We start from the raw sequence: 25047 nt of genomic DNA on the forward strand, positions 1-25047 counted from the left end.
ATTCCCCCTCCCCCTTCCCCTCTCTCCTCATGAGCTGTTCAATTGGTTTACAACAAATGGTTTTGTAAGTATTGCTTTTGGATTCATTTGACTCAAATGCCTGACATTCTCAAAAGAGCAAAATTAGGAAGACAGCAGAAAGGTTAATATTTGCTAGGGGCAACAGAAGGCTAATTAGAAAAAGGAACAATTTTTAGGGCAGGTAAATTTATGTACATATATATTCTATATGTCCTCTTTCTGTAAGATTTGCATGTCGTGACAATATGTACATATGTACATGATATTCTATGTATGACCAGGTCCAGAAATTACATAACACAGTGCGTGAGTGCTAATGTATGCAATAGACTTTAGGAACAACATATCAATAGTCATCCAGAATTGCAGCCATTAGACAACCATTACTGTAGGAAAGTTGGATGGAAATTGAAGATCTATGCTTTCTGCTAGATTTTTCTGTAATCATAAATCTGTTCTTCTACAACAAACAAACAAAAAGAAACAAAAACAAAACTGTGAGTCACTGCCAAGGGGGCCTGAGAAAACATAGTAACTAAATGCAATGTGATATTCTAATGAGATCTTGAATAAGAAAAATGTTATTAGAGAAAATCTGTGAATAAAGTAAAGAATGGACTTACCAAAAACATAGTTTGTTCTGGGAAAATTGGGCAGCCATATGCAGAAAACTCAAAGTGGACCCTTGCCTGTTACAATGCACTAATGTCAACTCAAATGGATTAATGACAACATCAGACCTGAACCTCTGAAACTACTGCAACACAGAGTAGGAGAGACACTAGAACTTATAAGCACAGGCAGGAAATTCCTGAATAAAGTCCTAGGGGCACAACAGGTTGGAGGAAGACTTGACAAATGGGACTATATCAAAATAAAAAATTTCTGTACAGCTAGAGACATAGCTACTAAATTAGAAAGACAGCCAACCAACTGGGAAAAGATCTTCACTAACAATGCAACAGACAAAGGTGTAATATCCATCATATACAGGGAGCTCAAGAAACTAATCCCTCCAAAACCTAATAAAGCAACCACTAAAATGGGCAAGGGAGCTAACGAGAGACTTCAAAGGAGAAGAAATAAAAATGGCAAAAAATATTAAGAAATGTTCAACATCCCTGGCAGTAAGAGAAATGCAAATAAAAACACCCTCGGATACCACCTCACCCCAGTTAGAATGGCTTATAGTTTGAACTCAGGCAACAACAAATGCTGGAGGGGATGCGGAGAAAAAGGAACCCTTCTCCACTGCTAGTGGGAGTGCAAACTAGTACAACCACACTGGAAAACATTATGGAGGTTCCTCAAAACTTAGCAGAGACATACCCTATGACCCAGCCATACCACTCCTAGGCATCTATTCTGAGCAACAGGACCCAGGACATGACAAGGACACCTGCACCTCCCTGTTCATTGCTGCACTGTTCGCAATAGCCAAGATATGAAATGACCCAGATGCACCACTACAGATGAATAAATGTGGTATCTGTACAGTACACAATGGAATTCTACACAACTATTAGAAATGGTAAAATAATGGCATTCGCAGGGAAATGGACATGTGTAGAGAAAATCATGTTGAGTGAGACAAACTTAGAACATAGAAACAAATGGTGCATAGTCTCCCTGATATGTGGGTGTTAGAAATAAATAACAAAGAAACTTGACAATGAAAACAGTACCCAAGATACCAATTCACAGTGAGACCAAAAAAGATCAGTCTTGGGAGAAAGGCACCAAAAAGTAAAACACAAACATTAATTCATATAGACAAAAATATCCAGGCTGAAAAGAACTCTAAATATAAAGAAGCCAAGGACTTCTACTTAATTGGTCTTAGAGAATTTAAAGGAACCTATATTCTTTACCTCACATATGGTATATCCATGTGTGCCTCAGAAAGAAGCTGGAAGAAGGGCACAGAATGAGTGGAAAATGGGAAAAACACAGTAGAAAGGGTTCAACAGCTTCAATGGACACTGATAAGATCAAACTAAGCAACTCTTTTATTCCTCCTTTCTTTTTCTTTTTTTCTTATTTCTTGTCAAAGTGATGTACAGAGAGGTTACAGTTCCATACGTTAGGCCTTGGCTACATTTCTTGTACTGTTTGTTACTCCTCCCTCATTACCCCCTCACTCTCCCCCTTTCCCTCTCCCCCCATGAGTTGTTTAGTTGGTTTATGCCAAATGGTTTTGCAAGTATTGCTTTTGTAGTCATTTGTCTTTTTAATCCTTTGTCTCTTGACTTTGATATTCCCTTTCACTTTCCTAGTTTTAATACCAGTATGTACATTTCCAATCTACTCAGATAAGATACAGTGATAGTGCAGGTACAACCACACGAAGGGGATACAAGACGATCATCAACAACAGAAGCTGCGGTTTCAAATGCCATGTTGAAAGTAATTACAACAGTGATATAACAGTCGTTTCCATGACATGGAGTTCATTTCACTTAGCATTATCTTATGCATTCATAAGGGCATAGCTATTAGGCTCTTGTGATCCTCTGTTGTGACTAGCCTAAACCTGTGCTAATTATTCCCTATGAGGGAGAGCATACAGTCCATGTTTCTTTGGGTCTGGCTCATTTCACTTAGTATAATTTTTCCAAGTCCTTCCATTTCCTTACGAATGGGGCAATGTCATTCTTTCTGATAGAGGCACAAAATTCCATTGTGTATATGTACCACATTTTCCTGATCCATTCGTCTACTGAGGGCATCTGGGTTGGTTCCATATTTTAGCTATGACAAATTGTGCTGCGATGAACATTGTTGTGCTGGTGGCTTTAGTGTGTTCTTGCTTGTGGTCTTTTGGGTTGATGCCCAAAAATGAGGCTGCTGGGTCATAGGGGAGCTCTATGATTAGCCTTCTGAGGGATTCCATAGCACTCAAGCTCAGTTGACGAAGTCTGTGGTGCCAGTGTTTGAAAAAGAGCAAAGAATATCAGGTGTCTAGAACATCCATTTGTAAACCAAATGACAGTCCCACCTATCCTAGATGATGAGACGTGTATAATACATTACATTAAACACAGTAGTACAAAAAGCGGGGACACAAAGGGTGGTATGTAAATTCTGTTATTGCCACTGGATAGAAAAGAAACTATACATATAAGGCTTGCTTAGAAATTGGACTTGGAAGGTGATACAAAACATCATCAATAATAGAAACTACACATTCACATAGGACGTTGAAAGTAGTTATAACTGTGATATATCACTTGTTTCCATATCATGGAGTTCATTTCACTTAGCATCATCTTATGTGTTCCTAAGGGTATAGTTTGTACCTACACTATCTCTGTAATCTTATCTGAGTATATTGGAAACCGTGTTTACTGGTATTGGAAGTAGGAAATTCAAAGGGAATACCAAATTCGAGAGACACGGGGTAAAAAAAGAGAAATAACTACAAAAGCAATACTTGCAAAACTGTTTGGTGTAAGTGAACTGAACAACTGGGCGGGGGGGAGGGAAGGGGGGGAGGGAGGGGGGCATGAGGGACAAGGCAACAAACAGTACAAGAAATGTATCCAACGCCCAACGTATGATACTGTAACCTCTCTGTACGTCAGTTTGAAAATAAAAATTTGAGAAAAAAAAAAAAAAAAGAAAAAAAAAAAAAAAAAAAAAAAAAGAAATTGGACTTGGAAACCTGGATTTTAGGAAGACACTTTCTTATACCTAGAACTGATAGAGTGATTCATTATGCTGAAACTCTATGTAAAAATGTGACTTATGCTGAACTGGAGTTTAAAATTTCAGTACCAGCGAGGCAGAGCATATTATTTGACCAGACCTGATAGAAGCATCCGACATTCAGTCACTTATAGCCTGCCCTCACAGTTAATATTTCACATGTATCATTATCAATCACTGCTGGGCATTAAATGTGTCTTTGGTGACTCCTACCTGAAGACTCTTGTGAGAATGAGAGGAGAAAAAAACTGGGAAAGAGCAAGGCAAAAGGTGATATTGTTCAAAAGAAATGTACTCCTTATCTGACTTACATAACTGTAACCCCTCTTTACATAACCATTACAATACCAATAAAAATGCAAAACAGAAAAATAAAAAGAAAAAAAAACCTAAGCAACTCAAGGGCAAAGGGGAGGAGGGAAGAAATGAGAGAAAAAGAAGGAATGGATTACACTAAGCAAAGGGAAAGAAACGTATATGTACATATCACCCAACCTGGAAGGAATTGTTTTATTGTTAATAATCGTAGAGGTCATAAGCATTGTAGACTAGATTGACAATGATCATCAAGGGGAAGTTTTTTTTAATGAAGAAATCAGGGGGTGGGCTGGGGAGGGGGAAGGAGGGAGAAAAATGAGGAAGGGGGTAACAAATATGACAGGAAATGTACATATATTCACTACCTAAAGTATGTAACTGTAACCCCTATGTACATCATCTTGACAATAAAAAAAGAATGGGCTTACCTTAAGGTATCAGTATTTGTTTATTAATTGTGACAGATATATTGTGGCAATGCAAAATGCAATTATGTACTGGGTATGTTGGAATATTTGTCATTTTTCTGTAATCAATTAAAAACATTATTTATCATCTACTCTGAAGCCATACCATTACAACAAATAAGAAAAAATATGTAGTATTTTCCTTGAGATTTTGCACATAAAAATAAAGTTGTTGAAAGGATTTGAATAAATAAAATACATTCTTAGGTTGTGGTATATCTTACAGAAAAAAAATACTAGATTGCTATTATATATTAGGCCCAGGTTTGTGTCTAAACAAAAAATTAAAATACAATCTTAATTAAAAAGTAATATGGGCTGGGGATATGGCCTAGTGGCAAGAGTGCTTGCCTTGTATACATGAGGCCCTGGGTTCGATTCCCCAGCACCACATATACAGAAACGGCCGGAAGTGGTGCTGTGGCTCAAGTGGCAGAGTGCTAGCCTTGAGCAAAAAGAAGCCAGGGACAGTGCTCAGGACCTGAGTTCAAGGCCCAGGACTGGCCAAAAAAAAAAGTAATATGAAAGATTCTAACAATTCATACATAAGATGGCATTGCTATCAGATCAAAATGAAAATATTTAATGTTTAGTTCATCCACTCTATTTGTTAAGTGAAATATTCCAATTTGCTATTGTGCTTGAATGTTTTGATTCTATTCATATTTAACTTGAGCTAAGAAGCCAGTTGTTTATTCGTTCCATTATGATAGAACTGTATATATACTTGAAATTTCCCTTTTCCTCTATGATCAAAAGTATTGTGAATACAAATATCAACCGATATTTCCAGAAATCTAATCAATTAGCAGACCATTCCATTTGCATATATTTCTTCTTATTAGTAGTACTACAGATTTGTTCTTATGAAATGCAGTTTTCCCAACATATTAATTTGAGTCTGCCTTATGTCATTGATAGAATATTTCCATTTTTCTTGTATTAATTAAAAGAGTACCTGTTCTCTCCATTCCATACTTCATTTGTCATGCAAAAGAATCTTTCTGTTGCACTGGTATGGATCCATGCACCCCTTTTTGGTTAAGAGAAAAGCCACTTTAATTACTTAGACTGGCTTTCATTTTTACATCTTGGGCACATTAGCTATCGTGTTGTAGTGTTTTCATTTGTCTTCAGTTTACATGCACTTTGGTCTCTAGAAATTGATTGGCTGTCTATATTCTGGAACAAAACATGGTCTGCTCCAGTCAACACTAACTTTGCTTAGCGTAGAAATCTGAAAGAACTATCACTCAGCTTCTCCTAAGGTTTGATAACCTCTTCGCTTTCCTTCACCAGAGGTGTTTTGACCTTTAATTAAAAGGAAAATTTGTTGTCTTCCTTTCAGAAGACAGCAAATAATGAACTCATTAAAACGAGGTTAGTGTTCAGGCCTTAGAGCAATAAGAGTTGAAGTCTCATTAGCAGCTAACAATGCAGAACACAGCACATAAATAAACCTGATATTGCACAGAAAAATGCTTTGGTGCTTTAAATTTGAGGAGAATCAAATGTTTACCGTCAGTGATGTCTAGGGCATGAAGTTTTAATGCGCTTAATAAAGGAAAGCAAATTGCTTCCTATTAGTCATGAAATGTTACTACAGAAATCGCTCCAAAAAGTATAATATATAAATGTGGGATATGTGATTAATTAACAAGGATATTGTAAACACACACATATGTGTGCATATATATATTTACATACATATATATAATTCACCTTGCTTAATAGATACAGCAATTAGAAAGAATACAGATGACCCCAAATCTCTAAAGTCAATGGTAGAGATTGATGGAAAATAACAGGTAATGCAAAATACATAACAGGCTGTATTATATTTGTTGCTTCTGGTGAAATATATTTGCCCTGTCAAACTAAGGAAATAGTTTACTGTATTTTGAGTAGTTGATGAAATTTCTATGTGGAAGAGGTATCTTAAGACTTTAAGTACAAGAGCTACTAACTTTAATATACAGAAGTATGATGTATCTTGTTTCCACAAATTCTAGTAATCTTCAAGATTGTCAGAATACTAAACTAGTAAAAAAAATATAACTAGAGATTGTTTTTAGTTTCAGTAGTTCAGTATTAGAAATAGTATTATAAATTATTTCAATGTCTAACTTCACCAAATATTCAAATAAAGGTTTCATTCTCCATTGTGTCATATTCTTTAAATAAGGTTAGGCATTTGATTCTATATTTTCCCTCTAAAATTATCTTGCATTGAATGTACTTCTTAATGGAACAGTCATTGGCAAACTGCCAGCCCACACAAGATAGAGGCACAGAGACAGAAAGGAAGGAAGAAGAGAAAAAGAAGGAAAGGAGAGAAAAAGAGCAGGAGAGAGTAAGAAAGAAAAGGAAAGAGAGAAAGGGAGAAAGAGAGAATAAAACAGAAAAAGAAAGAGCCAATAGTGGTTTTTCTTTAATCTAGTACTTTATTTTATCAGTTATTCTCCAAAATAGCTGGTTCACATTTCTTGAGCTCTCATGGAAAGAGAAAGTATGGTTTGGGACCAAAAATATATGTCATAGGTTAGGAATAGCTATTTTATGTAGATAAAACCAATTCACCAAATGATATTCTGAAAATTCAAAGGATGATATTCACCCATGGGGAAAGGGCAGCTGTCAGTTGCTTTTCAACCAATATTCCCAGGATAGCAAACAATATCCCTGGACAAATCCAGGAGACATCATATATCCCACATTTCATTCTTTCCTATCCTAGTATTCATTCAATCTATAGTTTGATATTTTGAATCTGAGAAAGTTTATCTTTTAACAATACTCCAAATTAAATCAGTTTCCTCTGCAATACTCACTTCTTTAATTAAGATAATGGTAGGGGACTAATGAAAGGGGTGATGTGGTTCAACATCCTTCATACTCATAAACTGACATGTAGAACTGGAATCATTTATACAAAGTGATATTGTCATACAGACAATAAAATTTTTTTAAGAAAACAAAATATTCCATATTTTAGCTATGACAAATTGTGCTGCGCTCAGTAGACGAATGGATCAGGAAACTGTGGTACATATAAACAATGGAATTTTATGCCTCTATCAGAAAGAATGACATTGACCCATTCGTAAAGAAATGGAAGGACTTGGAAAAAAATTATACTAAGTGAAGTGAGCCAGACATAAAGAAACATGGACTCTTTGGTCTCCCTCATAGGGAATAATTAGCACAGGTTTACGCTAGTCACAGCAGAGGATCACAAGAGCCCAATGAGCTCCATGTTATGGAAATGACTGTTACATCACTGTTGTAATCACTTTCAACATGCCATGTGAAACCGCAGCATCTATTGTTGATGTTCCTCTTGTATCCCCTTCCTGTGGTTGTACCCGCACTATCACTGTTTCTAATCTTAGTACACTGGATACTGTATATACTGGTATTAGCACTAGGGAAGTGAAAGGGAATATCAAAATTGAGAGACAAAGGATAAAAAGACCAACAACTCCAAAAGCAATACTTGCAAAAACCATTTTGTGTAAACCAACTGAACAACTCATGGTGGGGAGAGGAAAGGGGGAAGGAGGAGGGGGGAGTGAGGGAGGAGGTAGAAACAATACAAGAAATATACCCAAGGCCTAACATATGAAGCTGTAACCTCTCTGTACATCACTTTGAAAATAAATAAGAAAAAAAGATACTGCAAAAAACACCCAAAATATTACCCTATCTTATATTTGTCATTTTCTACTTATTTACTTCCTCATATATTGATTAAATGCCTGATGTTTGGAAGCATCACAGGTTCAATAATAACTTTCCTTTACAGTCTGCCTATCTCTTTTGATTAGTAATTTACTTGTTTATTAACTTTCTTTTCCAAGGAAAGGTAAAATGCCAATCAAAAGACTTCCTGTTTGAAATTCAGTCTACAGCTACACCCCCCCAACCCCATTCATGTTAATAAGAGTTTCTCAGGAGGTAGAGATGTGAGGATCAAAGTTTAGCTACCCTGGGCAAATAAATCCAGTATACTCTTATGTGTAATGCGTCATCAAGAATCTGTAACTGCGGGACAGCTCCATTGGTAAAGTACCAGCCAGGAGCACAACAGTCCGGTGAGGGTAAAAGACTCTTGAGTTCGAGCCCCACTAAACATGAATCTTCATTACGTAGAAACACTGGGCCATATTTGCTATGTAAATATTTCTTGCATATATATGGTAACAAAGTTTATTGCTTTGAGATTCTTTCTTAACTATAAATTGCAGCAAAATAATTTTATTTAAAAAAGATAAAATTTGAGATAGGAACCATGTGAGTCATAGGATTCCATAGACACTACTCGCAAAAAAATATTCTGAGTGTTACCTCATTTGAGGGAGAAATGAGGTCACTGGTAGAAAATATTAGCACCAATGTAACATGTTTTTTTGTTTCTCCCTCCTGGTTATCGCTCTAGTTTCCCTTCTTCTGTGGGCAAATTCGGGTTGGTAGACTAGTAGGTGTTGAACAGATGATATCAAGCCTCTCTGCTTATAAATGTGACCTGCAATTAGGCTTTAAATAGGGTTGAACTTGAGGGAGTGGCAAGAAGTTCTCACAGGATCCGTTTTATTTTTGAAACTCCTTTAAGTTTGTGTCAGTTGGAGAGAATTTATAGAAGATGATTTTTCTACCAAGTACAGAAAAACATTTATACTGTAAAGTTTGTTATTATTTCTGTAATTAATCTTGGTTCTAGTCACATAAAGATATTTTTTTCACATATATAGTCAAACCACAAATGGATTTTATCTGTATCATAATGGTGATATAGTGAGAAAACTTTACTGCATTTGAGCTTAAAAATAAATCAGCCTTAATACCTTGAATATACTTAAATTGACCTCAAGATTTTATATTTATTCTTTGAAAATAGTCATTGGGATGTGCATGCAACAGCATTTACATGTGTGCTTGCAAAGTTCCTAGATATCACACAAAACATTTCAAAAAGTTATAAAATTGATTGTGAAAATTTGAACTAATCCCCACTATGATAAAGTAATCATACAAACATTCTTATGAAAATGTAACAGAAACATTTTAACATGGAGGATACATATTACTAACTAGGTTCAGATAAACATAGATGTAAATAGATACAAATATACCTACATAGGCATAGTCATATATATCTGTGTAACTATTGATGCAAGGTTTTATAGCATAGAACAAACCGGGAAGATCTCTGAAACTGTGTGGAAGTTAGACGTCATCATATAAATGCATGCTGAAGTATTATTACTGAAGCAATGAAGCTTTACTATTAACTTCTATTTGTCTAACATGCTCATGTGCAAATCAGCTTTACATGAGCCACTAAGCAAGCTCATATTTTGTTAAATACCGAATTTATGCTATTATAATGAAACATTAAGGATTCCCCTAATAGATGTTGAACTTTTAATTCTTTTATCAGTGGTCAGTTTTTGGTTTGCTTTCTAAATCCTCAGAGGGAATTGCTAGACATGCTTGACATTTTTAACTTCTTATCCAAATTGTATGTCAATATTTTAATGAAGTGAACTTTAATTCTATTCATTCTATTGCATTAGACCATAAGGATAAATAATGAATTTTCGGGTAGATTTTTCCTGTTTGCTAGTCTATTTACCAGTCAAATATAAGTTTTAAAATAATGTTTAATTTCAGAAAGTGAATAAAATCATTCAGTACATAGAATGTATATTTATCAGCATGACACTTATTCTACATGCATTAGGCATGTAGGATAACTATATAAATACCTAACAAATCCAACAATTTGTTCCTATCATCTACTTTGTATCAATCAATTGTTCATATATCTGCCTCACCAATGCTTCTATTTTTTACTTCTTTGTCATCTTACTAAAAGGTTATAGTAGGTAAAATTTGAAGTTAAAATCATGAATGAATGCCTACTAACCACAGAATTCCCTTAGGATTCCAGGACAATTTTAGTAAAGTTATGATGACACAGATTCTCTGCAACCTGACTCTATACGTCAAAACTGTAAAACTCTATTATCTAATTCAAATCCCCAAAGCACATTCACCCAAGAGTAGAATTAGCTGTATGAAAATAATAACAGAAAGTTTACATTCCAATCTGCAGAACTGTTTTGTTACTATTGCAGTGCATGCTTAATGAAACAAAGACACAATTAGCTAAGGAACACATTAAAGAGATTTCTAATTAGTGTTGAGAAGGATGTATTTCTAGAAATAAAAGGGAAGATAAAATAATTGATAGTTTTCAACTGTCTCTCTTTTGGCAGGAATGATTGTAACTGTACTATGCTTGCCTCCTGTGAGATAAGAAAGGGAGGTGTCATGTAGGAGACAAGGCCAAAATAGTAGTCCCAACAATGAATACAAATATTTGAGTTTTTAGAAGAAATGACTGCTTAGGAAATTCTGTGCTTTTCAAGTTCCAGGGCTAAACTCAGTGCCTTATGTGCTCATTCAGCTTGCTTTCTAACTGCTAGTTCTCTACCACTTGAGGTATGCCTCCAGCTATCCTATTTCTCTCATTAGAAAAAAGTATAATGCAGTTACCAAAATTGTAATAATTGTTTCTAAATATATTTCTAGAATAGTAAGAAATGTAACTTGTTCAGAAGCTCTTTATATGTAGCAAATCCTAAAATGTTAAAAACAAAAACATTCCTTTGTACAGATTGGATCTACAGAGATAATGTAATGGCACGACTGGATGCAAAATCACATTTCATATAAAATAACAGCTGCTAGATTTGTTATTTGTATAATAAGTAGGAAAGTATTTTCTTTAGAGAATAGCATCATCTTTAGAAAACTCCCTATCCCTATGGTCTTCTTATTCATTTACTGTACATTTTTCTTAAGACTCTCTCCTAAACTTGGGCAGGTAGGAATGGTTGTTTCTGGCTGATAGGTTAAGCTAAGCAAATCAACTGCATAATTTTCCTAAAGACTTGGCTAAATAAATATTATGTAAATACTGAGCACCGCCAAAGTGATGTGTATTTTAGAGTGTTTCCTAAACATTTTCAACATAGAATTATGTTTTTCAAATAAGTATCCAATTTCCAAAGAAGTATCCTAATTCCCCATAGAGCAAAGTGCCTGCAGTACAGAAGAGTTTCACTGGCTGTCCCCTTGTGAGGTGAAATTGTGCCTGTTCACCCAGTATGGCCCAATCCTAGTTCGCAAGGTGGTGGTGAGTCTTCCTGCCCCAAACTTTCACAAGCTGTCCACCGACATTTCCATCAAGCTTGCCCTCCTACACAGGAGCTGAAATTATGCAGAGTGATTCAGATTACATTTTAATGTTCTGGCCTAACACAAAGAGAACTTGGCTCCAGTAGAGCACAGATCCCTGTGAGAATCTGTTGGAACATTGTGAGTTGTTTGGCTCCTACTCTCACTCAGTGAAGATATCACATTGGTTATTCTGTGTCCTGGGTATATGTGGATGTTTCTCTTCCCGTTTGGTGTCTTACCCCCAAAGTCATGCTTTAGTCAACAAGTTTACAACGTCTAATTTCATTCTACGACCTGCAGGAGAAATTTAAAATATAAACTGATTCTACCTCACTAGTATTCTAGCAATCATTTCCTTCCTACTTTTCTCCCTTCCTTTCTCCTTCCTTCCCTTCCCTCTTCCCTTCTTTCCTTCCTTCCATTTCATATTTTCTTTTCTCCTTTCCTTTTCTTTCTTCTTTTTGCAACACTGATGATCAAATCCATCACATGTGTAGGCAAGCACTCTACTACTGAGAAACATCCCCAGTTCATGGTTTGCTTTGGACAAAGTCTTGATCAAGCTGGACTTGAACTTACTGTGTGGCACAGATTGGTCTCAGACCTGTAGTAATACTACTGCTGGGTTTACAGATGTTCGCCATCATGCCTGCATTGCTCTATTATCTGCATAAATACTTTGGTGCGAGGAAAACAAGAGTATCCCTTTTAGTCTCATATAAAAAAGTTCTTAAGGAAATATAAAAACAAACTCTAAACTTTCACTACCTCCTTTTCCTTCTACTCAAAAACAAAGTTCATTGATCATGATGAAGACTCAGAGTCAAAAGCTTATAGTTGAATGAAATTAAATAATGGAATTGGGAAGCCTTATGCTTAGTCATTTAAGGAAGCTCCATATTGCTTTCCAGAGTAGATGAATGAGATTTCATTCCCACCAACAGTGTAGTAATGTTCCCTTTTGGCCACATCCCCGTCAGCATTTGTTATTGCTGGTTTTCCTGATAATGGACATTCTAACTGGTGTGAGATGGAATCTCAATGTTGTTTGATTTGCATTTCTGTTACAGAGATGTTGAACATTTTTCATGTGTCTATTGACCATTCTTTTTTCTTCCAGTGAGAAGTCTGTCTTTAAGTCATTAGCCAAATTATTGATTGGGTTATTGAGTTTGGGAGGGCTTTTTTTTGGGGGGGAGGTTAATGTTTTGAGCTCTCGGTGTATTTTAGATATAAGGCTTTTGTCTGATGCATAGCTAGTAATGATCTTCTCCCATTCTGCTTGCTCTCTATTTATCTTACTAGCTATGTCCTTTGCAATCTACAGATTCTTCAGTTTGATACAATCCCCAAATCTTTGATTTGCTGTGACATCGATATATATTTAAGAAATTTCAACTCATACCTAGAAGGTCTAGTGTTTCTCCTAGCCCTACCTGCAATATTTTCACAATGTCTGGCCTTACATTGAGGTCTGTCACCCAGTTGATTCTGGTGCAAGGTGATATATAAGTATCTTGCTTCAGTTTTCTGCATGTAGATAGGAAATTTTTTCCACTACCATAGCTAAAGATGGATATTATAGGAGGGTTAGACAAAGCTCAATAGCTACGTGTGATGATCACATAAGATAGTATATAAGAAATGAACTCCAAGAAAAGGAAACAATAGACATTTCTTTCTAGATGCCATTGTTGCTGTTCTGTTTTCTTTTCCTTTTGTCTTGGATGGTAGTTTTTATGTATTTGGGAGGGTAAGAGAGGGCACATAAAGGGTAGAAAAAGGGTAAACAAATTCAATACTGATACTAACTAAACACTGTGTGGAAAATGAACTGGTTATCTTATAGGTGGGCACGGGAAAGAAAAACCAGGAGAGAGTGACAGAAGGGGAGACATAGTTCAAAAAGAATTGTAGGGCTGGGAGTATGGCCTAGTGGCAAGAGCGCTTACCTCCTACACATGAAGCTCTCGGTTCAATTCCCCAGCACCACATATATGGAAAACGGCCAGAAGGGGCGCTGTGGCTCAGGTGGCAGAGTGCTAGCCTTGAGAGGGAAGAAGACAGGGAAGGTGCTCAGGCCCTGAGTCCAAGGCCCAGGACTGGCCAAAAAAAAAAAAAGAATTGTACTTATTACTCATTTCCTGATTTAAGTAATTATAAACCTCTGTATAGCAACTCTACAATAACAATGAAAAATGTATAAAAAATAAAATATTCTGGGTACTAGTGGCTCATGTCTTTAATCCTAGCTGCTCAGGAGGCTGAGATCTGAAGATCATGGTTCGAAGCTAGTCAGGGAAGAAAAGTCCATGAGAATCTTATTTCCAATTAATCACAGAAAAAGCTGAAAGTGGTGCTGTGGCTCAAGTTGTAGAGTGCTAGCCTTGAGTGAAAAGGAGCTCTGGGACAATGCCTAGGCCCAGAGTCCAAGCCCCAGAACAGGCATAAATAAATAAATTAAATTAATAAATAAAATCAAGCTTAGAGGAACTAAATTCTAAGGAAGAATGTTAGTTGCCTAAATAGCAGTGTTTGAAGGATCATAATGAGCTGATACTTTGTTCAGATTACCTTATTCATTAGGTTTTCCACTGAATTGGGTGGATTATGGTATTATAGTCTGCATCCAGAATGTCTCCCAAAGGCAGTCATCGAAGTCTTGATCCTCAGCTCTATGCTGTTGTATGCTTACAGAGAGTTTAAACTTCCCAGTGGAAGAAAAGCCAGTCAGGATGCCATGCCCGACAATGTGATAGTAGGCCTTTTGCTCCTTGCTCAGTCTTTCCTTTCCTTTGCAGTTTCTAGGAGGTGAATAGACCTATTTCATTCAAGGCTCCTGCCATGGATATGCTGTGTCACCCAGGCCTAAAGTTGCAGGGCCATGATTATGGATTTAAGATCCAAATACCATAAGCCAAAACAAAAAAAGCTTTCTTCCCTGTCCATGGATTACCAGAGGTACTTGGCCATAGTGATTAATACATAGAGAAGACATGAAAATGGAAATGCAAAAAATCAAGGCACAGTCAAAGCTTGAGACGACTATGCAGATTGAAACTGAGAAAACCTAAGGAGCATCTTAGCATTCTAACCTCAATAAAACCAGAGGGCCAATCAGAAAACAGAAGCAGAAACTGACTACACACATTTCAATAAGGACGGATGTCAGTGGCCTATAATTCTGTGAGCACAGCAAACTCTCGGAGCACATAATAGATGGACTACATCCACAAGGAAGGGAGACAAAGATTCTGGGGCATTTGGCTGAGATAATCCAGTAAAATTCAAAACACTGTAAATGCTCTTTCAATTTAATGTCTTACATGACTTTCCTTGTGTTCTTTGACAATAAAGCAGAAAGTGCAAACTCTTCACATACGTGACATGAGTTAATATTATTTTACAAAATCAAACCTATTTTAATTTTTTCCTTTCTGTTTGCCAGTATCTTTAACTAGTGTCAACAAAAATATCCTAGTGGGTCTTTATATTTTCCTATAATTCCTTGTAACAATTTTTCATATGAATCAATGCAAATTATAACTCAGTCTATGTGAAAATGAAAGAAATGTATTATGAAGATGGTAAGGTTTCTCCTGACTTCTGGCCTTGTTCTCACTGGTCCTTTTGTCTGAAGCAGACTCCCACAGCCCCCATTTTGAGCATGATCAGTCTCTTTTTCTTCACTCCTCATATAAATGGCCATTTAACAACAACAACAAAAAAAACTCCATTGACCTCAGCATCTCCTCTGTTTAAATGTAGCTAGTCTGTATTAGTTTTACCAATAACATATAGTAAAAATCACTTATAAAGTAGTAAGAAACATCTCCATTGAGCCAATGAAAGGAGGAAGGAAGGAAAGAAGAGAGGGAGCAAGAAGGGAGGAAGAAAGAAAAGGAGGGAGAGAAGGAAGGAAAGGAAAGAAGGGGAAGGGAAGAGAAGGAGAAGGAAAAGAAAGGAAGGCATAATGGCATACTGAGGAAAAAGAGCCCAGCCGCAAAGAAATCCACACGCATGGCTTTGTAGAGATTTAGACAAAAAGACAGATTGTTCTAAAACACTGTCTCCTAAGACTGTACAGATTCAGGACAAGTTCAGCAAAAGCCGCACAACAAATTAAACTTTCTTCCAATGAAGTAACCCTATGTTTTTCAATCTGCATTATTATCAGAGATAATCATTAATTCTTCCATTCATTAATGTGTTCCTCTCTTGGAACAAAACTATTAGATATTACTGAGAATGCCTACCTATGGCTGTCGTAAGCCTTAGTTGATATATAAATCTACCCAATCATTCCCTCTGATTAGCAAGAAGAGGGTACTAATTAAGAATACAGGCCTTACTTTTTTTTTTTTTTTTTTTTTTTTTTTGGCCAGTCCTGGGCCTTGGACTCAGGGCCTGAGCACTGTCCCTGGCTTCTTCCCGCTCAAGGCTAGCACTCTGCCACTTGAGCCACAGCGCCGCTTCTGGCCGTTTTCTGTATATGTGGTGCTGGGGAATCGAACCTAGGGCCTCGTGTATCCGAGGCAGCAGGCCTTACTTTTAAAGGCAAAAAAACATGGAACAAAATGAGAAGCAAGAGCTTTCAAAAGAAAACTAAAAAAACCTAATATTTCATCCTAGGTCAGCCCTATTCATCTTCATTTGTCCATTGGCAAATAGTCTCTGCACAGAAGTTCATGGAATCTTGAGTCCATTCCATTCTGTAACTCACTGCCATGGGCCCTGGGGTTATTAAGTATTGAGAGAAGCACACTCAATGCTAGTCTTTGCTTTATGTTCTCTATGCTGTCCCTTTCATAAGTCCATGAAGCACTTCCTTCTTCTTGGAAGATAAGACTAGAGCTGCTAATTGCTTTAGATTCACATAGAAGGAGCTTTGTAAGATAATGTCATTGAAGAAATTAGTATAATAACGTCCATAAAACCACAAAAACATTTTCAAATGATGGTATTTGATTTTAAAAGTTTGAAAGTCTAAGCCTATCTCAATGAATTCACGTAGATATCTAAGTCTTCCTGATCAAATACACTTAGGTAAAAAGCTTACCTGTTTTAACAATGTAAATATAAATATCAAAACTAATATATATGTACATATATACAATATATATCTTCAAAATAATATAATGCATTAGCTCAATAATTCCCCGTTTCTTGATTTTAATAACCTCATTTGAAGCTATTAGAATTATTGTCAGAAAACAGACTACTTAGGTTCTTTCCTTCCAATACTTATCATTCTGAATCTCAGGCAGATAAGTGGTTGTTTTACGGTCATTAAGAGACTTTGTTCATGTGGGTAACTTGAGAATAATTGCCTGAACTATTTAGAACCATCTGTAATATATGATGAAATTTACAGTCCTGATTCCAATGATAAACATTCTAAATCAAGTATTCCTCCAGAACTACAATTTCAGCATTATCCTTGGGAAAATGTTACAAACAATTGTTTGATCACTATCTTTTTAAATAGTACATACTTTAAGATATGGCCAAGTTAAACTTGTTTTATTAAAATAATTAACCAATGCTTTACCATAAACAAATTAACTTCGTTTCACCCAATTATCTACTTGTTTCTCATTAGCAATGAAAGGGAAAAATTCAAAGCCATTTTATTGCCTTTATATGGCTTGAAAACTGTTAAAGATGATACATTTGATTTATTGTCCAATCTAAGTATATTTTATTCTTATACACTTTTAACATTGACTTAATTTCCCACAAAGTATTCAGATTTAAAGTCTGTTTTCAACTACATGATGCTTCCTTGGATTTACTGTTTGATTTTTGTCACAAAGCATAATGTTTTAGCTTGTTACCAAATTTTGAAAATAAGAAATGTTTACAAATTTCTGCCCTAAAATTTATATTCAAATGTCTCCTTCTTTGATTTTGTTGTGACAGTTTAGAGTTTTCTTATATTTCAGTGTTTTTCCATTTCATTCTTTCATTTTCACAACCTAACATGTATCTTTGCATGTATCATTGAAAAGCACAGAAAATTTCTCACAAACTTTTACTTATGCTAAAATAGGAAAATTTAACTCCCTCTTTCAACCATTTGTTTTTTCTGGGTTAACAGAATTTGCGGTTTGCCCTCCACATTAATCAAGATTACAGGTGAGGACGATGAATAAGCAGTTCTATTTTTTTGAAGATCGCAATGGTTGCTTGGAGCAGGTGGTTCATGCCTGTAATCCCATCTACTCCAGAGGCTGAGATCTGAAGATCATGGTTCAAAACCAGTCTTGCCAGGAAAGTCCATGAGATTCTTATCTCCAATTAACCAGCAAAAAAAAAGACAGAAATGGAACTATAGCTCAAGTGGTAGAGTGCTATTCTTTTTTTTTTTTTTTTTTTTTTTTTTTTGGCCAGTCCTAGGCCGTGAACTCAGGGCCTGAGCACTGTCCCTGGCTTCTCTTTGCTCAAGGCTAGCACTCTGCCACTTGAGCCACAGCGCCACTTCTGGCCATTTTCTGTATACTTGGTGCTGGGGAATCGAACTCAGGGCCTCATGTATATGAGGCAAGCACTCTTGCCACTAGGCCATATCCCCAACCCCCTAGAGTGCTATTCTTGAGCAAAAACATGATAAGGGCAACAACCAGGCCCTTGAGTTCAAGTCCCAGGACTGGTGTGACCATATGTACACAAGTGTGCATGCATACACACACACACACACACACACACACACACGGAAAGGTCTGTCAAATTCTTCATTGTAACCCAAGAAAAAGAAAAATACATCTTTCCTTACTTCTTTGAGCTTATCTTGAGTAGGAAATTGTGTATTGTTCTGCTACCATTTTGGTATTACTTATGGACCATGTTTATTGCTTTACCTTCTGAAAAATATTGCTAATGAGTACAAACAAAATGAACTCCATTTATTGCCATTCACTACTATGTGTTATTAGCATACCTGGAATACCTTTCAAGTATACAGAAGTACATTGAGAAACTTTAGATATATATGAGTAAAGAGTGACCAATCTGAAACCAAAGAGAGAATTAAGGTACAGAAATAAGAAAATTATGCAAGCCTTAAGAAATTAATCCAGAAACCTTTAGGAGATAAGAAAGAAAAAAATTGTTGAGGCACCAGAAATGACCATGTGTTAAATGGTGAATGGTGGCATTTTCGCAGACTTAAATAATTGGTGAAATTTAGGGACTGGGTTTGAGCTGAAGGAAGATTTTCTAGACCAAGAAAATGGAATGATAACAGCTGTAGAGAGAGGGGTAAGGTAAGGAAAGAATAATAGATGTAGCTTAATTATATAGATGGAGATGCTAATAAAACTTATTTGATGGGAGTAAATTTTATATCAAAGGCTCCATAAGAGTATCTTTAAGCCATTGCAAAGTATCAGACAAGCAATTAAAAACTTTGTATAGTATATGCAAATATAATAATATTCAACTTCATCCTGCTTCATAACAAGAAGACCAGAGAAATGGAATGAATGAAGAAATTTGAGTCATTACATGAAAAGCCTCCTTTACCCAATCTGAAGCCACTTTCTGCCCTTGGAAAGTTAATGCAGTAGTAGAATATTGGGTAAAATAGAGAAAGCAGGAAACAAGGAGACATCATTGCTGGGGCTGCTGTACTTTAAAAGTCCAAGGAAACAATGTGAGGAGGGTTATCTAAGATGTTAACAAATTGAGCAGAACTGTCTTTTTTTTTTTTAAAAAAAATGTTTATTAGATTGCCCTTAGGAAAAGTGCTAAATGTATCAGCTCACTCCCTATCCTCTTGTGTGTGCACGCAGTCCTCGGGCTTGAAATCAGAGCCTGATTAATGTCCCTGATCTTCTTTGTCTCAAGGCTAGTGCTCTACCACTTGAGCCACAGCTCCACTTTCAGCCTTTTCTGAGTAGTTTTAATATGGGAGAAGAGTCCCTTGGACTTTCCTTCCCAGGTTAGCTTCCAGTTGCAGTCCTCAGACCTCAGCCTCCTGAGTACCTAAGATTAGAGCATGCCATTCCTTTGCCCCTTCCTAACACCTGTCATACCATGTCCCAGATCTTCTAGCAGCCCTTATAAAGAATTATAATTACACATTTGTGTGACTATTTTATCTCTCTCTCCTGTTTTAGGCAGTAAGGGGCTCCATTTAATAAATCTAACACTGTATCCATCTATAACAGCTACTGAAATTAAGATTGGATGATGGATAGACAAATGTGGATTAAACAATGGCATCAATAACTCTTACAAAAATATCTGAATGAAGAGGGCTGATAAAATTTAAATAAGATTGGCCATGATAACTAACACCCAGTAAGCTTATGTTTTTTTTTATGGTCACTGAATATATATTCTAAACTATGAACTATATATATATATATAGTTTTTCAGCCTTTTATTTTATTTGCTTATTAGATTTTTTCTTTTTCCACATTAAACTAAGTTTTAAGACTAAAGGAATACACAGTTAAATTCATAGACTTTTGAAGCAAAAACTTATCCACCATGACTAAGGCAAAAAAATGGCTTAAACCTGTGGCTCTTTATTCACCCAACAGATGGGTAGCAATAACCAAAAAACAACCTTATTAATGTTTCTGGCTTGAAATGAAATTTTCAAACCTGTTAGCATAAGGTTCTTTCCAAAAAATTCAACTAAAAATTGGGAGAAAAAAGCCCTCAGACACAATAAGTAGACTAGAAGCAAACAAAAAGCATGCCCTAAACACATGAGCTATGAATTATGCTGCAAAAGTTAATATAGGAATAATAGCACTGGAAAGACTGCAGAGAAATTTATATAACTAATTCTGACACTCTAGCTAGTGTGTCTAATGCTGTCTACAAATGAGAGATTAACATAATATAATTCCAAGTCCAGGAATTAGGAAAATGTTATTTTTCACTGATATTTCTTTATGGAATAACATAAAAATAACTATTACAAGACGTTCTTTCCTTTCTTAGATTTGCAAACAATATACCATAAAATGTGTGTTGTTCTTTAATTTGTAAAGTAAAAGCTCAAGCTTTTAAGTGAACAGTTATGTCAAAAATATGTGGTGAAAGTAGATCAATCAGATAAAATACTAGTAGTCGTAGTAGATAAAATACTAGTAGTTCAAACATAAGGTCACTTCTCTTTCTGAGTAACACTTGTGGACTATACCCAACAATTCTGAAATGTTTTCTCTCCACAGGAAGGAATTAGAATAATGTGAAATTCAAGAAATGTTTTACATGGAAATGAAAAATGATGTCTATGTTACACAGTTGGAGAATTGTCATTCAGTAATGTATCACAAACTTAAAATTTAGCTGTTTTATAACTTGGTAACCTTCACCAAAAATAATATTCCTAATAATTGCAATAACTATTGTGAACAAAAACGATTACAATCACTAGTACCTGAAAGTTCTTTACCACAACCACAACAATACAAACACAAAGTGCTCATTGCTTTGTTTCTTCCATGTACATACATTTGCTAAAGAGGCATCCCAAAGCTTCATACTTATTTTTCTAAAATCATGTTAATTTCTTATTTATTTCAGGCATTACTAGAGACTCAAAATTTACTGCGCATTCAGGTTGCAAATTTTACCTTCAACCTTGGATTTTCAGGGAAGTTTTACCACACAGGTAAGAAGAGCCTTTGTGTTCTCAGGCAGCTACAGATAAATAGGCCTTAGGCTTTTAAATGTTCCATAAGTAGGCATATTTGAATGTCCAGATTGATTATGGGAAAAACATGGTTGCCTTCTAGGGGTAACCAAATACAAAATCAGTGAGCTTGTTTACTTTGGCAAATATTATTAAAATCATGGGCAATGAGAAAGACAATTGACTTTTACTGAAAGAAACCATAATCATTGCTCTAAGTATGATCGTGTGTCAGCATAGGATAGTAATGAGAATGATGATGGTTATACTAATACTGAAACCAATGATAATGGATGGTATTGTTGACAGTAATTGTCAAATAGTCTCCTGATTGATACTTTTGTATGTATTATATTCCTTTTGAAAACATATGGTGGGTAGAGAGAAAGTTTATAGCCTTAGAGAAACATAACAGACCCTGAATGTCACTGGTTTACATTTGTTTACAGAATTTTTCCATAAGAATATTACTGGCAATGTCAACAAATGGCCATCAAAACCTTCACAATTAGTCTTGTATTTCTTTCCACCCCTATCCAGTAACAGTGAATCTCAGTCTCTCAACAATTCTCAGAATAGAATTTTTAAAAAATATTTTTATAACTTTTACTCCAGATGTTTAACTCATTTTCTGAACATTGGGAAATTAGTCAAATTAGAGAACTTGTATATAGAAATTGATTTTCTTGCAAGGATGATGAGAGTATTTCTATTCGTTGGACTCAAATGTAGGGAATACCACAGTGTGTGTTTATGCTGTGAGCCAAATGCTTTGATTATCATTTAGCACTGGTGTTCTTTTCAAAGCACTTTAGTGGAAACATCCCACAGTATTCCGTATGCATGTGGGTAGCATATTTACTCATTAAAAATATCCCAAACAAAGGCAGTATTTAATTATTTTAAGTACAACTTGTTTACCCAAAGCAGTTATTTAATGTAAAAGCTCAACATGGTTTATTAGAATTTTGAAGTGGCACTATCTCATTGGTATTTCCTTGATGCTTTTTCTTTGAAACACATAAACTATTAAAAGTAATAGAGGGAAAATTAGTATTAACAACAGGTGGTAAATCAAATGATTGCATATTTCAAAAAAGGCATTTTGCAGGCAGTGATTTTGGGTCGTCATCTCTGCACAGGCAAAGCAATTGCAGCTTACAATTTAGAAAATAGTCATGGCTTTGTAAATCTTCTTCGAAAGATCCTTAAGAAATGAGTTCAGGCCTAAGAAACTGTGACTATGAAGTTAAAGCAGATCACTATAAAAGCTCTATCTACCCATGTAGGGCAAAAAAAAAAAAATTATGGGATTATTTGGAATTCACACAAAAAACAATACTATTTTGTCTCAAGTAGCTGCATAGTGTATATAAAGTCATTTATTTTGGCTGAAATATACCTGTATAACCACCTCAGCCTTTATTTACTTTTCATAGTCAGACTTATTAAGCTTACCAGACATTTGCAGAATTAATTCTAGTAGAGATTGTAATGCTTGCCATTTCTTTTTTTTATAATCCTGGGCATGCATGCAGAATGAGCAGTCCATCAGTCAGGATCATAGGACTCACTGCTGAAGAATGACTTGCATATACAAAAATTTATTTTAGTGATATCTCTTTAACAGAACTTAATAGCTTGCTGTGTTGGAACTGACCAAACATAAATGATGGAAGCATAGAAGAAATACACTGTGCAGTTATGTGGTAGTGATAATGCACTTTAGAAAATAAGACATATGTATCCATTTGTAAATTCAAGAAGTTTAATTCCCCTCATAGAAATGTAACCTTTATTTCACTGTGATACTATTTTGTGCAGGAACAGCAGGACATATCCATAACATTTTTAAAGGGTACTGTTGTATTATATTGAATACATACTAAAGCAGTTGGGCATATCCAGGTTCATTCAAGAGCTGAATTACAGAAAAAATGCATGCTCCACCTCTATAAAGAGACAGATTCCTACATAGAAAGTTAACAGGACAAAAAAAAAAAAAGATTGGAAATGAAGGCTGGACCTTCCTTACATGTTCACTTGGCTGTGATGTGTAACTGAGAAGATGGCCTTGTCGCTTCCCCTGTCTCGGTTCCTTCCCAGGCTGATCTGATTTCCCAATGAATAAAAATTCTGATTGATGACCCTCAAGGTTTCCAAGACATTTAATCACATATGTCCAGTGTAATCATGATTGATTCTGCATAGTGTATTACACTGCTTCACCCATTTGTAGTTCTTGTGTATTCTTTCCTGTTCAGCCTCTCCGTCCTTCATGTGCTAAAAACAATCTCATCCCCAAAAAGACAGATTATGAAGATTTCCCCCAATGCCATTCATCCATGGGTGCCAAATTGAAATAAGAAGGACACAGTGCTTATTTTTTTTAAGTAAAGCACAGAGTTTAGAGTGGAATATTTTAATCTGTAATTATTTTCATCTCAATTGAAACTGCATGGTTGAAGCTCATTTGAGAAATGAAGACATTGCAGGATAAAAAATGCCCTCTAGGAATAGAGACTAAAAATTTTATTTTTCATGGGAAAGTTTCTGGTTAAAAAAAAATCACTGTTTTTCTTGGAACTTCATAATAAATTGAACATGACCCTAATCAATAATTAATTCATGAATAATATCTGTAAATTGAATTAGCATTGGTGTTTTCTACGAGCCAATTTTTATTAAAATAGATTTAATATGTAATTATTGAACTTCACACATGAAAATAAGAAAAATTGCCATATTATTTCTCCTTTATTTGATTTTGTTTTGGTGGGGTTTTGCTGTTGTTTCTTTTCCTCTTTTATTTGTTATATTTCTCTAAAAAGTATGGATTAAAGGACTAGACATTAGAAACCTAATTAACTCTGGGCTTTTACATCTTACCAGCTATACAAACACAAACAAACTACTTATTTTTTCTTTGCCTCAGTTACCAAATCTCCAAAAGGGACTAAAAATGGTAATATTTCTCTCATGAGATATAGCACCCAGTACATTGTAAAAGCTCCGTACATGTGCATTATTAATCATTTAAAAATATTTCATGTAATAAACAAATGTTGTCAAAAGTAAGCAGATAATTTATGTGAATCTATATTGTCATGTAAATTTTAATCAAATTTCATTATTTAATATAATATTTTCATTATTTAATATAATATTTTCATTATTTAATATAATATTTAAAATTAGTTGATTTTATCCATCCCATATATAGTAACCTGCAAAGTCTAGTGTGAAGAAAATTAAAAAATTTTCAAACATTTAGAAAATATAGTATTTCGTACTAATGACAGGCTGTGGAACAGATATTGAACAGAGGAGATAAAGACAGGAAATAAAAATTATATAACCTCTTTTAATTTTCTGACTATAACTGCAAGGATGTTATCTTGTAACCTAGATTTTGTTAATCATTTTTATCTATCTATCTATCTTTCTATCTATCTATCTATTGTCAGAATCGGGGCTTGATCTCAAGGTATAGGCTCTGTGTCTTAGTTTTTTCATTCAAATCTGTTACTCTGCCACTTGAACCACACCTCTACTTCAGGCTTTTTGGTGATTAATTGGAAATAAGAGTCTCAGAGACTTTGCTTCCCAGGTTGGATTTGAACCACAATC

The 25047-nt window shown here is 35.3% G+C and overlaps 1 protein-coding gene and 1 long non-coding RNA gene across 2 annotated transcripts in view; both read left to right on the forward strand.

The window, feature by feature from the left end:
• LOC125341460 (bifunctional heparan sulfate N-deacetylase/N-sulfotransferase 4) overlaps positions 1-25047 on the forward strand; it is a 230635-nt gene that overhangs the window by 77886 nt on the left and 127702 nt on the right. The window contains exon 2 of the mRNA XM_048333514.1: positions 21309-21396. Within this exon, the coding sequence (XP_048189471.1) occupies positions 21309-21396 (88 nt within the window). The remainder of the gene's footprint in view (positions 1-21308; positions 21397-25047) is intronic.
• Positions 1358-19974, forward strand: LOC125341461. Its single transcript, XR_007208985.1, has 3 exons — positions 1358-1503; positions 5199-5201; positions 19964-19974. It is a non-coding gene; the product is annotated as an uncharacterized LOC125341461 (long non-coding RNA).

The sequence above is a fragment of the Perognathus longimembris genome, chromosome 24 (assembly GCF_023159225.1).
Source record: "Perognathus longimembris pacificus isolate PPM17 chromosome 24, ASM2315922v1, whole genome shotgun sequence".
Lineage (NCBI taxonomy): Eukaryota > Metazoa > Chordata > Mammalia > Rodentia > Heteromyidae > Perognathus > Perognathus longimembris.